Genomic DNA, 14,674 nt, shown 5'->3' on the forward strand with positions numbered 1-14,674 from the left:
ATCTGAGGAGTGCCCCATTGATCGAAGATAGACTGCAGAGTTACGGGATCGAGTGTCCACTCGTGAGGTTGGAGAATTCTGCTGAGTTTGTCCGCTAAAGAATTCTGAGCCCCCTGAATGTAAATAGCTTTGAGGAAGAGATGATGATCTATGGCCCAAGTCCAGATCTTCTGGGCTTCCTGGCATAAAAGGCGAGAGCCTGTCCCACCCTGTTTGTTGATGTAGTACATCGCAACCTGATTGTCTGTGCACAACAGAAGGACCTGAGGAAAGAGAAGGTGTTGGAAGGCCTTGAGGGCGTAAAACATCGCTCTGAGTTCCAGGAAATTGATTTGATGCTTCCTTTCCTGGGCTGACCAAAGACCTTGAGTCTGGAACTCGTTCAAGTGAGCTCCCCATGCGTACAGAGAGGCGTCGGTGGTGATGACTAGTTGATGAGGAGGCTGATGGAACAGAAGACCTCTGGATAGATTTGAGGATACCAACCACCATTGAAGAGACCGACGAAGAGATGATGTCACAGATATGTGTCGTGAGCAAGGATCCGACGCTTGGGACCACTGGGTAGCAAGGGTCCATTGAGGAGTGCGCAGGTGAAGACGGGCATGAGGTGTGACATGAACTGTGGATGCCATGTGCCCCAAGAGTACCATCATTTGTCTTGCTGAGATGGACGGCAGTGGAAGCACCTGGTGACATAGAGACTGAAGAGTCTGGAGACGATTGGATGGTAGGAAAGCTCTCATTAGGAGTGTATCCAGGATCGCTCCAATGAATTGCAGTCTCTGAGTGGGAATGATATGAGATTTGGGTAGATTGATCTCGAATCCCAGAAGTTGTAGAAACTGGATGGTTTGGTTGGTGGCCAGAAGGACTGCTTGAGCGGATGTGTCTTTGATCAACCAGTCGTCCAGGTAAGGAAATACATGCAGGTGGTGAGAGCGTAGAAATGCCGCTACCACAATGAGACATTTGGTGAATACCCTTGGAGATGAGGCAAGACCGAAGGGCAGCACCTTGTACTGGTAATGACAATGATTGATCATGAATCGGAGATATGGTCTTGAGGTTACATTGATCGGTATGTGAGTGTAAGCCTCTTTGAGATCGAGGGAGCATAGCCAGTCGTTTTGATTTAGAAGGGGATAAAGGATGGCTAAAGAAAGCATCTTGAATTTTTCTTTTACTAGATGAATGTTGAGATCGCGAAGATCTAGGATGGGTCTGAGATCTCCTGTCTTTTTGGGAACTAGAAAGTAACGGTAGTAGAATCCCTGCCCCTTTTGATCTAGAGGAACTTCCTCTATAGCGTCCAGAAGGAGGAGGGATTGGACCTCCTGAATAAGGAGGGCCGATTGAGGACTGTTCAAAGCAGACTCTTTTGGCAGGCTTTGAGGTGGAAGAGTCTGAAAGTTGAGAGAGTAGCCGTGGCGGATGATGTTGAGGACCCATTGGTCCGATGTGATTACTTCCCACCGGCTGAGGAACAGAGAAAGTCGACCTCCTATAGGCTGAGGCAGGAGAGCAGGAATAGGGATACTGGCTATACTGTGGAGAATGAAGTCAAAAGGGCTGTGACTTTTGCTGAGGAGGTTGTTTTACAGCTTGTTGCTGCTGCTGTTGTCTGGGAGGCTGACGTTGTTGTTGCCTCTGACGCCTAGGTTGCTGAGCAGTGGTAGGCAATGGACGAGCTGTGAAGCGGCGTTGATAGGCCGATTGCTGCCTATATGGTCTTGGCGGAGGAGGCTTCTTTTTATTTTTGAGCAGGGTATCCCAGCGCGTCTCATGAGCAGAGAGCTTTTGTGTGGTTGAGTCCATGGAATCCCCAAAGAGCTCATCCCCTAGGCATGGGGCATTGGCTAACCGATCTTGATGGTTAACATCAAGCTCGGATACCCGAAGCCAGGCCAAACGACGCATAGCTACTGACATTGCTGTCGCTCTGGATGTTAGTTCAAAGGTGTCATATATGGATCTAACCATAAACTTACGTAATTGTAGAAGAGACGACAAGCATGTGTGAAAAGCAGGATGCTTTCGTGAAGGAAGATATTTTTCGAAAGAAGCCATGGTGGTAAGGAGATGCTTTAAATAAAAAGAAAAATGAAAAGCATAATTACCAGCCCTATTTGCCAACATAGCATTTTGGTAGAGCCTCTTACCAAATTTATCCATGGCCCTTCCTTCTCTGCCAGGAGGGACAGATGCATATACACTGGCTCCTGAAGTCTTTTTAAGGGTGGATTCGACAAATAAGGATTCATGTGGAAGTTGAGGTTTGTCGAACCCAGGAATGGGAATTACCTTATATAGAGAATCCAGTTTACGTGGGGCCCCTGGGACAGTTAAAGGAGTCTCTAAATTCTTATAGAAAGTTTCCCTCAAGATGTCATGAAGGGGGAGTTTCAAGAATTCCTTTGGAGGCTGATCAAAATCAAGGGCATCCAAAAAAGCTTTAGACTTTTTGGATTCAGCCTCCAAAGGAATGGACAAGGACTCACACATCTCTTTCAAAAAACTAGAGAAAGAGGAAGTGGCCTGTTTGGAGGATGGGTCAGGGACAGCCGAATCCTCCTCCTCTGAGGAACATTCGCCTTCAGAAAGAAAGGGTTCCTCTGAGTCTCCCCACAGATCAGGGTCTCTGACATGGGAAGAATGGTCCCGAGACTCAGGTGTCGACGTTTGCATGTGTCGGGTTTTGCGCACCGACTTACCCGACCTCATCGATACCGAGTCAGGAGAAGTTATCGGTCGCACCGGTGCCGAAGTCTGCACCGATTGATGGTGAGCTCTCGGCTCCGGTGCAAGGACTGGCATCGATACCGATGAGGTTAGGTGAAGCGGTACCGAGACAGTGGAAGCAGGCAACACGGGTTCCACAACCGGTATCGATACGGGTTGATCCACAACCGGTACCGGTGGCTCGGTGCGGACTGGCACCGGAAGGTTCGGTGTCATGATAGCAGGAAGGAGTCGTTCTAATTGCTCCTTAAGCTGCACCTGAAGGATGGCCGTAATGCGGTCATCGAGGGATGGCACCGGTACCGCTTTTTTCTTCTGCGGTACCTGCGGTGCCGCTCGACGCCCCGGAGATGAGGAGCCCGATGTCGAGGGACTCACCTCTATAGGGGCGGAGCGCTTCCGCTGGCGTCTTACAGGCGGCAGGATTGGACTCACTGCACTCGAGGCCGGAAGACGTTCCAGCGGGGAAGGCTTCTTAGCCGGCTTACCTGACTGTTGAGATGCCGGTGTGGAATCACGCGGCGTCGAAGACGAGGGTGCCGACTGAATCGGTGCCGAAGCCGGAGTCGAAGGAACGGGGTCGGACATCTCGGCACCGAACAACAATCGCTGCTGAATTTGGCGATTTTTTAATGTCCGTTTTTTTAAAGTAGCACAGCGGGTGCAAGAAGAGGCCTGATGCTCAGGACCCAAACACTGTAAACACCAGTTGTGTGGGTCCGTGAGAGATATAGGCCTAGCACACCGCTGGCACTTTTTAAAACCCGGTTGAGGGGGCATGAAAGTAAAAACGGCTTCCGCCAAATCGAAGGCCGAGGCTTCGATGGTGGCAGAAGGCCCCGCCGGGGAAAACCGAAAATTGAAGAAAAAAATGAAAGTTTTTTTTTTTTTTTTAAACAAAATGGAAAGAAAGAAAAAAGGCAATGTAAGCCAAAAAGTTTACGCGAGCGGGAAGGCAAGTTAAGAAAATTTCAACAGCCGTTGAAAACGCGTCTTCTTAGCTCCGCGGAAACTAAGAAACTAAGAAACTGAGGGACCGCGCGCCTCTGTCGGGCGGGAAGGCACTCGCGCGTGCGCGGTGCGGCCGAGCTAGAACTTTCTAAAAGTTCTTAGAGTGCAATCACTCTAAAATTGTCCGTACCGGGGCTCCGTCGGTGCCGTCACCCATCAGTCAAGAATATGCTGCCTGCTTGTCCTGGGATAACTACTAGGCCTCTCCTTTGTACAATTTTATTTGTTTTAAAACAAACCTGCAGTTCTCCAAAGGAAGACAATAGTCCTGCACCATATGCCTTAATGTGACCATCTTGTTTGCAGAGTCCAAACTCCACGGTAAACCAATACACCTAGCATTATCAAAACAAAAAGTATATATGAAGCCACCACAACTGAAAATATATTATTTATTTCTAGCACTGCTATCTACTATTAGGACTAGACAGTGGCGTAGCAAGGGTGAGAGGTGTGCGGGGAGGGGCGCCCTTCCGCCCCTCCCCTGCATGGGTCATGGTGGTATTTCCCCACTCCCCTGCCGCACGTGCGCACCTCTTCCCTATCCCGTACCTCTTCTAACTTCTCTGGTAGGAGCAGCATCACCAACTCGCTGCCTGCGTCAGCTCTCCCTCTGATGTCACTTCCTAGGTGCAGGACCCAGAAGTGACGTCAGAGCGAGAGCCGATGCTGGCGTGAGTAGCAGGTTCGAGTTGTTGCACATGCCGGTGAAGAGATAGAAGTACGGTAGGGGGGGGGGAGTAGCAGGGATATAGAGGAGGGGTACCGGTGCCCTCACTCAGAGGGCACCCAGGGTGGACCACCCTCTGTCCCCTTCCCCTTTACTATGCTGGTAAAGAGATAGATGTATGGTGAAGGGGGGGAATAGCAGTGGGGGTCATAGAGGAGGGGTGCTGGTGCCCTCACCCAGAGAGACCACCCTCTGCCCCCTCCCTCTTTACTATGCCAGTGGGACTAAATGAATCGCAAGTGGACACAGCAAAGCAGTTAGGCTTATGTGGTCAAAGATAAAATCAAGCATAAATCAATGAACCCTTTTGGCATCGGTTAACCGTCTGGACATTGAACCGAATTTTGCTGCTGTCTGGAGAATGCCAGCACGGATTGCACTATCTGGCTACCGACGCTGAATTTCCAGAATTTTATCAGCTCTGGCAGCTGGTGGTTAAAAAAATAACGCCGTCTACCAAGGCCGAATATTGACCTGATTTCTTATCATTTTTTTCTAGATCCTAAAGGTGGGTGAATCAAGCTGGCAGACGACATTGGGAGCAACGCAAAGGATTCAGCATGCCAGCCGGCGCTAAAAACCACTTTCACAGTTTTGTAAAAAGGAGGGAGGGGTGTTTAAAATGGTATATTGCAGTACATCCTTAGGTGTCCTATGAAAAATTAACATAAAATTTGTATATGCTGTCCTAACCAGTAGCTCTAGAGCAGGGGTGTCCAATGTCGGTCCTCGAGGGCCGCAATCCAGTCGGGTTTTCAGGATTTCCCCAATGAATATGCATGAGATCTATTTGCATGCACTGCTTTCAATGCATATTCATTGGGGAAATCCTGAAAACCCGACTGGATTGCGGCCCTCGAGGACCGACATTGGACACCCCTGCTCTAGAGGGTTAACAGCAAATCAGTAAAACAGATCATAATAATTTAACAATAGATTAACTAACTATTCAAATGATATCCTGACTATCATACAATGCACAAAATACTCAACATTAATTAAAATATTTTTGAAAAAGCCAGAATTTTAAAAATGGTCTGACTACGAGGTGGGTGCTGAAAAGTTCTCAGCCCAACCAGCCAACGTCCTAAATTCAGAGCATTATTTTGCCCCTGTAGCTGAAACGAGTGTTATGTTATTTCGTTAAGTGCCAATTTGCAGGAATAAAAGTCAAGGTTTATGACATTGTTTCAGATCACTGATTGAACCATATCCACGCCATTCTCGTTCTGGTTGGGCCTGAGAACTTTTCAGCACGCCTTTGTATCAAACAGTCTTGTTCAAGTCTAAGATCAGGAGGTGACAGGTTCCAAGCGGAAACTACCGTAAACTGAAAAAGTTTTTACAAGCTGATTTTAACTTTATATAGGATGATGAGAACCAAAAACTTATTTCCATGAAAAAGACCTACAAAATCTTGATTGCTTCTCAGAGTAATCAAAGAAGTCGGATAGGACAACCACAATGGCCAAATTTAGCATGAGCTAATCTGAGCACAAAAATGTTTTGGGGGTTTTGGTTTTTTTTAGGGGGCGGAGTGGGTGTACCTGCATTAATCCACATTAGTGTGAGTAGAATAATGGCCCATTATACTACTAGTGTGTTCTAGCTTGTTAGGGCAGGATTACCGCATGAGTCCTTACCACCTTCAAAATGGGTGGTAGTAAATGCTTACGCTGATTGATTTATTCTTTTATTCATTGATTCAATTTTATAACATAACATCGTACTTCTTGACTGCGTAACCATAAGTTCTACGCGGTTTACAAAAGATTAAAAATAAGAACAAGTTAAGGATGACTGAAGGAAAATTAATTGATCAGATATTTAGAAAAAAGATATGTTTTCAATTGAGTTCTGAAGTATTTATATGAGCGGGCTCCAAGCAATAATAATCAAAATTCTTTATCATGTGAGGCTGCCAGGAATGCCACAGTATGATCATGAAATCTCTTACTTTTGCAGCCTTGTACTGACGGAGAAATGAACAAGGCAGGGGAGCTCAGAACGGTTTACATGAATTTATTCAGGTACCCAAGCAATTTCCCTGTCTGTCCCGGTGGGCTCACAATCTTTCTAATGTATCTGGGGCAATGGGGGGATTAAGTGACTTGCCCAGGGTCACAAGGAGCAGCGTGGGTTTGAACCCACAATTTCTGGGTGCTGAGGCTGTAGCTTTAACCACTGCGCCACTCTAGAAATCAAAATGTAGTAAAAGTGAGCCAAGTCTAGGACAATCAAGCCATTGTGACATCACTGATGAGGTTGGCTCTTAGGCATTAGTGGAATGAAGCATTGTGATGCCACAATACCAGCTCTGGTTATCAGGGGCTGAAACTTTTCACACTATTTATTTATTCAATTTTCTATGCTGTTCTCCCAGTGGAGCTCAGAATGGTTTACATTAATTTATTCAGGTACTCAAGTATTTTTCCCTTTCTTTCCCGGTGGGCTCACAATCTATCTAATGTACCTGGGGCAACGGGGGGGATTAGGTGACTTGCCCAGGGTCACAAGGAGCAGCGTGGGTTTGAACTAGAGAGTTGCGCGGGGACAGAAATCCCACCCGTCCCCACCCGTCCCCGCCAAAGTCCCACCCATCCCCGCGAGGAATCCCACCCGTCCCCATGAGGAATCCCTCCGTCCCCACCCGTCCCCGTGAGGAATCCCCTCCGTCCCCACCCGTCCCCGCGAGGAATCCCCTCCGTCCCCGCCCGTCCCTATAAACTTCAGAAATAGTTATTTCATTTAATTATGCTACTGAATTAAAGGCTCTGGTAGAAACCCATTTACAAATAAGCAAAAAGACTTTATTAATTTGAAAATATTAATTGGGAAGAATACATACCGTATTTGCCGGCGTATAAGACGACTGGGCAGGGAGGATTGTCGGACCCGGGCTGTTATCGGTCAGTTGGGGAAGTGCCACAAAAGTAAGGGAACCTGGCCGGCTGTGCTGCAACCGGGGCGGGGCGGGGCAGGCCGCCCCTCTCCCTTGGTAGCCACTCGAACCGCGAGGCTACTCTCCTTCTCCTTATCTGCCCTGCCTGCAGCACAGAGCCGAACGGAAGTCTTCCCGACGTCAGCGCTGACGTCGGAGGGAGGGAGGGCTTTGTTTAAGCTTTGTTTAAGCCCTCCCTCCCCTCCGACGTCAGCGCTGACGTCGGGAAGACTTCCGTTCGGCTCTGTGCTGCAAGCAGAGAAGGTAGGGAGAAGAAGAGCCGCGTACATCCAGCCCCGCAGGAGCCCCGCGACCCTCGGAGGCGTCCCCATGGGATCCCCGCGACCCTAGGGGGCATCCCCACGGGATCCCTGCGACCCTAGGGGCGTCCCCGTGCAGCTCTCTAATGTAAAGTAAGGGCATGTAAACAATACCCGGCGTATAAGACAACCCCCGACTTTGGGGAGGATTTTAAGGTACTGAAAAGTCGTCTTATACGCCGGCAAATATGGTACTTTGTAAACGGGGTTCTACCAGAGCCTCTAATGTTTATAAATTTTTATCAACACAACTAATATACTACTTTATCCTGAAGCAAAAAAAAAAAAAAAATGAAATAGAATTCTTTTCCTACCTTTGTTGCCTGGTTTCTGCTTTCCTCATGTTCTCATTCAATTCCTTCCATCCACTGTCTCTCTTCCTTCTGCATCTTCCATTTGCTCTGTTACTGTGCCTCTCCCTTTCTTCCCCCTTCCAAATTGGTCTGGCACCCATCTTCTTCTCTCCGCTCCCCCCATAGTCTGGCATCTGTCTTCTTCCCTGCCAGCGTCTTCTCCCTACTCTCTCTTCCTCATTTCCTTTCAATGTCCTTCTCCCCCCCCCATCTTCCCCATGTCCTTTCAGCGTCCTTCTCCCTCTCTGTCTTCCCCATGGCCTTTCAGCATCCTTCTCCACCCCTTTGTCTTCCCCATGTGCTTTCAGCATCCTTCTCCCCCCTCTGTCTTCCACAAGTGCTTTCAGAGTCCTTCTCCCTCCCCCCGCCCTTCCCATGGCCTTTCAGCGTCCTTCTCCACCCCTTTGTATTCCCCCATGTGCTTTCAGCGTCCTTCTCCCTCCTCTGTCTTCAAGTGCTTTCAGAGTCCTTCCCCCCCCCCTCCTGTCTTCACCATGGCCTTTCAGCGTCCTTCTCCCCCCCCCTCCTTCTCTACAGCCCCAGGTGCAGCACAGCCGGCCAGGTCCCCTTACTTTTGTGGCACTTCCCCGACCGACCGACAACAGCCCTGTAGCCGCGAATCTAAATTACCTTCTTACAGCTGCTGTAAGAAGGTAATTTAGATTCGCGGCTACAGGGCAGGGAGGATTGTCGGACCCGGGCTGTTATCGGTCGGTCGGGGAAGTGCCATAAAAGTAAGGGGACCTGGCCGGCTGTGCTGCAACCGGGGAGGGGCGAGGCGGACCGCCCCCCTCCCTTGGTAGCCACTTGAGCCGCGAGGCTACTCTCCTTCTCCTTACCTGCCCTGCCTGCAGCACAGAGCCGAACGGAAGTCTTCCCGACGTCAGCGCTGACGTCGGAGGGAGGGAGGGCTTTGTTTAAGCTTTGTTTAAGCCCTCCCTCCCCTCCGACGTCAGCGCTGACGTCGGGAAGACTTCCGTTCAGCTCTGTGCTGCAAGTAGAGAAGGTAGGGAGAAGAAGAGCCGCGCGACTGAGTACATCCAGCCCCACAGGAGCCCCGCGACCCTCGGAGGCATCCCCATGGGATCCCCTCGACCCTAGGGGGTGTCCCCACGGGATCCCCGCGACCCTAGGGGCGTCCCCACGGGATCCCCACGACCCGAAGGGGGAACCCGCGGGATGCCCGCGGGATTCCCGTCGTCCCCGTTCCCGTGCAGCTCTCTAGTTTGAACCCACAACCTCAGAGTGCTTTAATCACTGTGCCACACATGTGGAGGGGCATAATAAAAAAAAAACGTCTAAATCCCCTTTTGGCCTAAGGCCTTAAACGCTGAAAGTAGAAGCAGGGTAAATGTCCATTATAAAAAAAAACATCCAAAAGGAGGTTTTTTTTTATAATGGCCTGCCTCTACGTTCAGCTGTTTAAATGCCCAGACCGCCACTACATCTAAACTTATACCATATAATCAACCTAAAAAAAGCCTAAGCCCCAAACGTCCAAAACAAGGGCTTTTAGGTAAAGAAGGAGCCAGTCCTTCGCCTAAAAGCTGGATTCTGTAACTGGTGTCTGTCAAAAACAACACCGGTTACAGAATCCACCCCTCCCCCCCAACAATGATCGGGCCAGAAGAGAGCCCAAGCCCTCCTGGCCCCGCCGACAATGATCGGGCAAGAGGGAGCCCAAGCCCTCTTGCCCGGTGATAGCCCGACATTCCCCGACATGATTGGGGCAAGAGGGAGCCCAAGCCCTCTTGCCCCGGCGACAGCCCGACGTTCCCTGGCACGATTGGGGCAAGAGAGAACCCAAGCCCTCTTGCCCTAGCGGAACCCCTGACTCGATCGAGCCAGGAGGGAGCCCAAGCCGTCCTGGCCACGCAACCCCACCCCCTACAAGATTGGGCAGGAGAGAGCCCAACCCCTCCTGCCCAAGCGAACCCCCTACCTCCCACCCTTACTAAAATACGGGCAGGAGGGATCCCAGGCCCTCCTGCCCTCAACGTACTCCCCTTACACGCTCACCCCCTGAACACCCGATCGGCCCCCCCGCTGACCCGTGAAACCCCCCCTGCTGACCCACGATCCCCCCGTACCTTGAAATTATTGGCCGGACGGATGGGTGCCAAGCCCGCCCGTCCGGCAGGCCAGCCATCCCAGGAATGGTGCCGGATTGGTCCAGGCCGCTCAATCCCCACCCACAGGTGGGGCCTGAGGCGCCCGGGCCAACCGGATTAGGCCCAGAAGCCTTAGGCTCCTCCTGTGGTTGGGGCCTTAAGCACATGGACCAGGCTGTACGCCTAGGTGTGGGTCAACCCACCTCCCGCCCTTTCTCCGCCTCTAAAAATGCCTCTTTTCTCTCTGTGTGTTTAGAGGCATGGGAAAGGCCTAAGCTGGTTTTAGATACGTCTAAAACCAGCTTTGATTATGGGTACTCGGACGATCAGGTTCTTTGATTGTCCAAGTACCCATTTAGGCCACTTTTTAGTCTTTTTTTTTAATTATTATTATGAGCCCCATAGTCATTAATACAAAAAATAGAAAATTGGCTATTTTATGGCTGCAGAAAAATGGCCTTAGTATATGAGAAAAACCTGCACAAGGGTGCGCTAAGGTCACTTTTTTGCCACAGGTTAGTAAAAGTACCATTGTGTGATAGAATACAATTATCATCTAATACATGGACTTAAATATACAAAACCGTTCAATTACCGTGGCGAGATTCTCCACATATTCATCAGGAGCCCCCAGTGATGCAAGTCCAATTTCCTGCAACCATCAAACCATTTATTATTATATAGCTGTTTCCCACAAAGGTGACCACTAGATTCAGTTCGGTTTTCAACACTTTCACCCACATCCTCTGTTCAAAGGGATTTTACAGGCTGTATTTCTTATTATGTCCTTCCCTCATTTACTGAATTACCTGTAAACCGTGTCGAGCTCTATCTTTATGGAGATGATGCGGTATACAAACTTCAGGTTTAGTTTAGTTTAATATCACACTTGCTTTTCTACGCACATTATGAATGTTTTTATGTGAGATATGATTTGGTAATTGTGAGTTTTATATTTATTTGTCGTCAATTTGTCACCATAGTTTAAGTCATTATATTTAAGTATCTTTAGCAATTTTATTGCTTAATCTTTAGGTTGAAAAAACAAGAATATGTCAGGCCTTATTACCGGCAACTGCACTGGCTACCAGTTGAAGCTTGTATTTGTTATAAACTGTTATCTGGATTATCACCATTTCACCTTTTTTTGCACTTTGAATTGTATAGCTCGGTCACGTTTACTCATCGTTCTTGTCCATTTGTAACCCCCCACATTTTACTGAAAACCACTTTTTCCCTGTTTTTAGGGAAAAAGTTAAGTTTACAGTAAAATGTGGAGGGTTACAACCCCCCCAAACCCCCCACAACGCCGGCGCGATCTCTATTCAGTAAACTGGGGGGGTTCCCCAACAAAACCCCCCGTCAGAGCCCCTAAAAACTGTAATTTTCTTCGGCACGCGCCTCCTTCTTGCGCTCAGTTGTCGGCGTGCGCCTTTGTCTTTCGCGGGGTTGTCTATGAACCGGTATTTTAGGTCAAGGAAAACCCTGGCCTTATATATCAGCACCACTAGAAGCAATTCTACAAACATTGCCTAACTTTGAATGACATATGGTAGGTGCCATTTTCATAGGTGCCTAGATTTAGACGCCATTTATAGAATCAGGCCCTTAGAGGGAAATTTTATATAAGGCACCTAAGTTAGACACCTAATTTAATTAGTATATTGGCTTCAATTATGAGCTTTAATAAGCTCATCATTGAAAAAATATTAATTGGGTGGTAGGTGCCTATCTTCTTAGGCACGCTTCTACATAAGATAGGCGCTTAACTCCAAAGTAGGTGTGTTTAGGGGCGGAGAAGGACTTAGGCACCATTAGGCGCGATTCTCTAAATATTTAGGCATCTATAATGTAGACTTTTAAAACTCTGGCCTACATTTTAAGTTTTAGTTAGGTACGATTCTGTAATGGGTGCTTAAGTGTGATTGACATGATATAGGTGCCTAACTGTAGGCGTCTATCTTTTTAGGCACCTAATTACAGAATCTGTCCCTTACGGTCTACATCAGTTGCCATTTAACATGGAAATCCAAAAATGTATCAATTGCAACAAAATCTATTTGGACTCCTTTTACTACATGGGTGCTGGCAAGGGCTCACATGATCATTTTTAAAAATGGCCACATGCTAAGGACAACATTGGGCATTAGCTTTTAATGCAAAAACAATAGAAAATTCAGCCATTTTATGGCTGCAGTGAAAATGGCCTTAGCGTGCACGAGAGATCCACATATGGACACACTAAGGCCACTTTTTGCTGCAGCTTAGTAAAAAGGACCTCTTAGGCAGTTAGGCATGCAATTACATGGATTCTATGACATATGCACGCAAGTCCTAGGCGCGCCACTGACCTGCCCATGGCCCTCCCCAGTCCACATCCCCTTGCAGTTGCATTCTATGAATTCTGCAAACACATCTTATACTGTAGATTAATGACTAAGGTCAGCTGTATGCAAGACTACTATTTTCTGTCAATTAGCACTAATTAAAACTACTTAGTTCCAATTATTGCTCGTTAACACCAAATGCCAGCTCATTGTTATATTTAGCTATGCATGCAGCTGACCTTATTCTATAACTTGCATGCGCAACTTTGCATGCTAAGTGTAAAATTGGGTGCACAGTTTTATAAAATTTAGAGGCACGTGTAAAACCATCTATAAATAGTCCAGTATCATGAGAAAACTATCTCGCATAACTGGGCCATTTCCATCAGCCTTTGAGAAACTGCTGGGTGTGGATTTTGTGACAAACTAAATCAACTACACTTTACCATAACTACAGAAATGCGGTCTTCCAACAGGTCGCAAATTGATGTTATTGCTGTCATTTGTAATGTAAAATGACAACACATTATATAGAAACATGACGGCAGATAAAGGCCAATGGCCCATCCAGTCTGCCCATCCGCAGCATCCACTATCGCCTCCTCTCCCTATTGGTTAAGGCTCTTTACACCTGTATTGTGATGTAATAGAATTTTATCGTTAAAGAAACATAGTAACATGATGGCAGATAAAAGCCAACTAGCCCATCCAGTCTACCGATCCATATCATCCACTATCTCCTCCTCTCCCTAGAACAGTGTCTCACAAACTTTCCAGCCAGCGGCACACTAATTCCAGTGCCCCAGCCAGAAGGCACCTGGAAGTGTGAGGATATCGACAGGATGATATCACACGCATGCGCAGACGCCAATCTGGCTGCGGCCTGCTTCGTTGGTGGGATCCTGAAGCTGCAGGAAGAGGAGGAGAGATGCCGGCCAGGAGGAGAGTTATCTGCTCTGGCTGACTACCTACAGGCCATTCCCTTCACCGCAAGAGGCAAGTCCTGTAGGAAGTCAGCCGGCGTGGACGACTCTCCTGCTCGCCAGTGTGTCGCGGCACACCTGAAATCTCAGGAGGCACACTGGTATACCGCGGCATACAGTTTGCGATACACTACCCTAGAAAATCCCACTTGCCTGTCCCACACTTTCTTGAATTCAGACTCAGTCTTTGTCTTGCGGTAGAGGTGGTGGAGACAATTCCATGCATCTATCACTCTTTCTGTATAAAAATATTTCCTCAGATTACTCCTGAGACAGTTATCACTTCGTACCTGTGAAAACTGAGCAAAACTACGATCAGCGAACAAGGGAACATGACCTAGAAGTTCATGGCAGATGTCACTAAAAAATAAATGATAGCATTTGCATGTTTATGAAATTGATAAGAGATATGAACTAACACTTACCGTCTTACAATGTGTGACTCTACTGCTGGGTACAAAATTCATATGGTTTGGCCAGAGGGTTTTGACATTTTAAAAATGATTTTACATTTGTGGAGAAATCAGAAGTGACTGCAAACAGCCCTCTTCGCTTGCTTTACCACATAGCATGCCAAAACACTTTAAACATTCTTCCCACATTGTTGAACATTCACTAAAATGTCATGTACGTTAGTCTGAGAATTAAAGTATCATATGACTGTGGTGAATCTTAGGAGGCATCGGTTGCCATTTAACATGGAAATCCAAAAATTTATCAATTACAAAAAAATCTATTTGGACTCCTTTTACTACATGACAGTAGAGGTTTCTACTGTGGGCCAGTGAGGTAAATGCTTCAACGCTCTTAGGAATTCTATGAGCGTTGGAGCACCGGCCTGTGATAGAAACCCTTATCACCATTTAGTAAAACCCAGTATTTATTTGCTAACTCAATTATTGGATGGGAACAGGATAGATAGTAGCAGAGATTTTAAATAATCCACAAAGCTTCAGAGCAAACAGCTAGATAAGATTGCTACAATGGAGTCCCGATATTATCATTGACGTTAATTACAACAATGGGAAAACAAGAATAGAGTTTAAATTTAAAAATCCCTCAAAAAGGAGAGAAAAAAAAGACTCTTCCAAAAAACCTGATGAAACAGACATTTTTTCTCCTTTTTGAGGTTTTTTTTTTAAAAACAAAACTCTGC

At 47.4% G+C, this 14,674-nt stretch overlaps 1 protein-coding gene across 2 annotated transcripts in view; it reads right to left on the minus strand.

Moving 5' to 3' along the window:
• PAH (phenylalanine hydroxylase) overlaps positions 1 to 14,674 on the minus strand; it is a 159,832-nt gene that overhangs the window by 15,889 nt on the left and 129,269 nt on the right. For both annotated transcript variants that reach the window (XM_033953516.1, XM_033953517.1), the window contains exons 9-11: positions 13,809 to 13,878; positions 10,804 to 10,860; positions 3,993 to 4,088 (exon numbers count right to left, since the gene is read on the minus strand). In XM_033953516.1, the coding sequence (XP_033809407.1) occupies positions 3,993 to 4,088; positions 10,804 to 10,860; positions 13,809 to 13,878 (223 nt within the window). The remainder of the gene's footprint in view (positions 1 to 3,992; positions 4,089 to 10,803; positions 10,861 to 13,808; positions 13,879 to 14,674) is intronic.

The sequence above is a fragment of the Geotrypetes seraphini genome, chromosome 7 (genome assembly GCF_902459505.1).
Source record: "Geotrypetes seraphini chromosome 7, aGeoSer1.1, whole genome shotgun sequence".
Classification (NCBI taxonomy): Eukaryota; Metazoa; Chordata; class Amphibia; order Gymnophiona; family Dermophiidae; genus Geotrypetes; species Geotrypetes seraphini.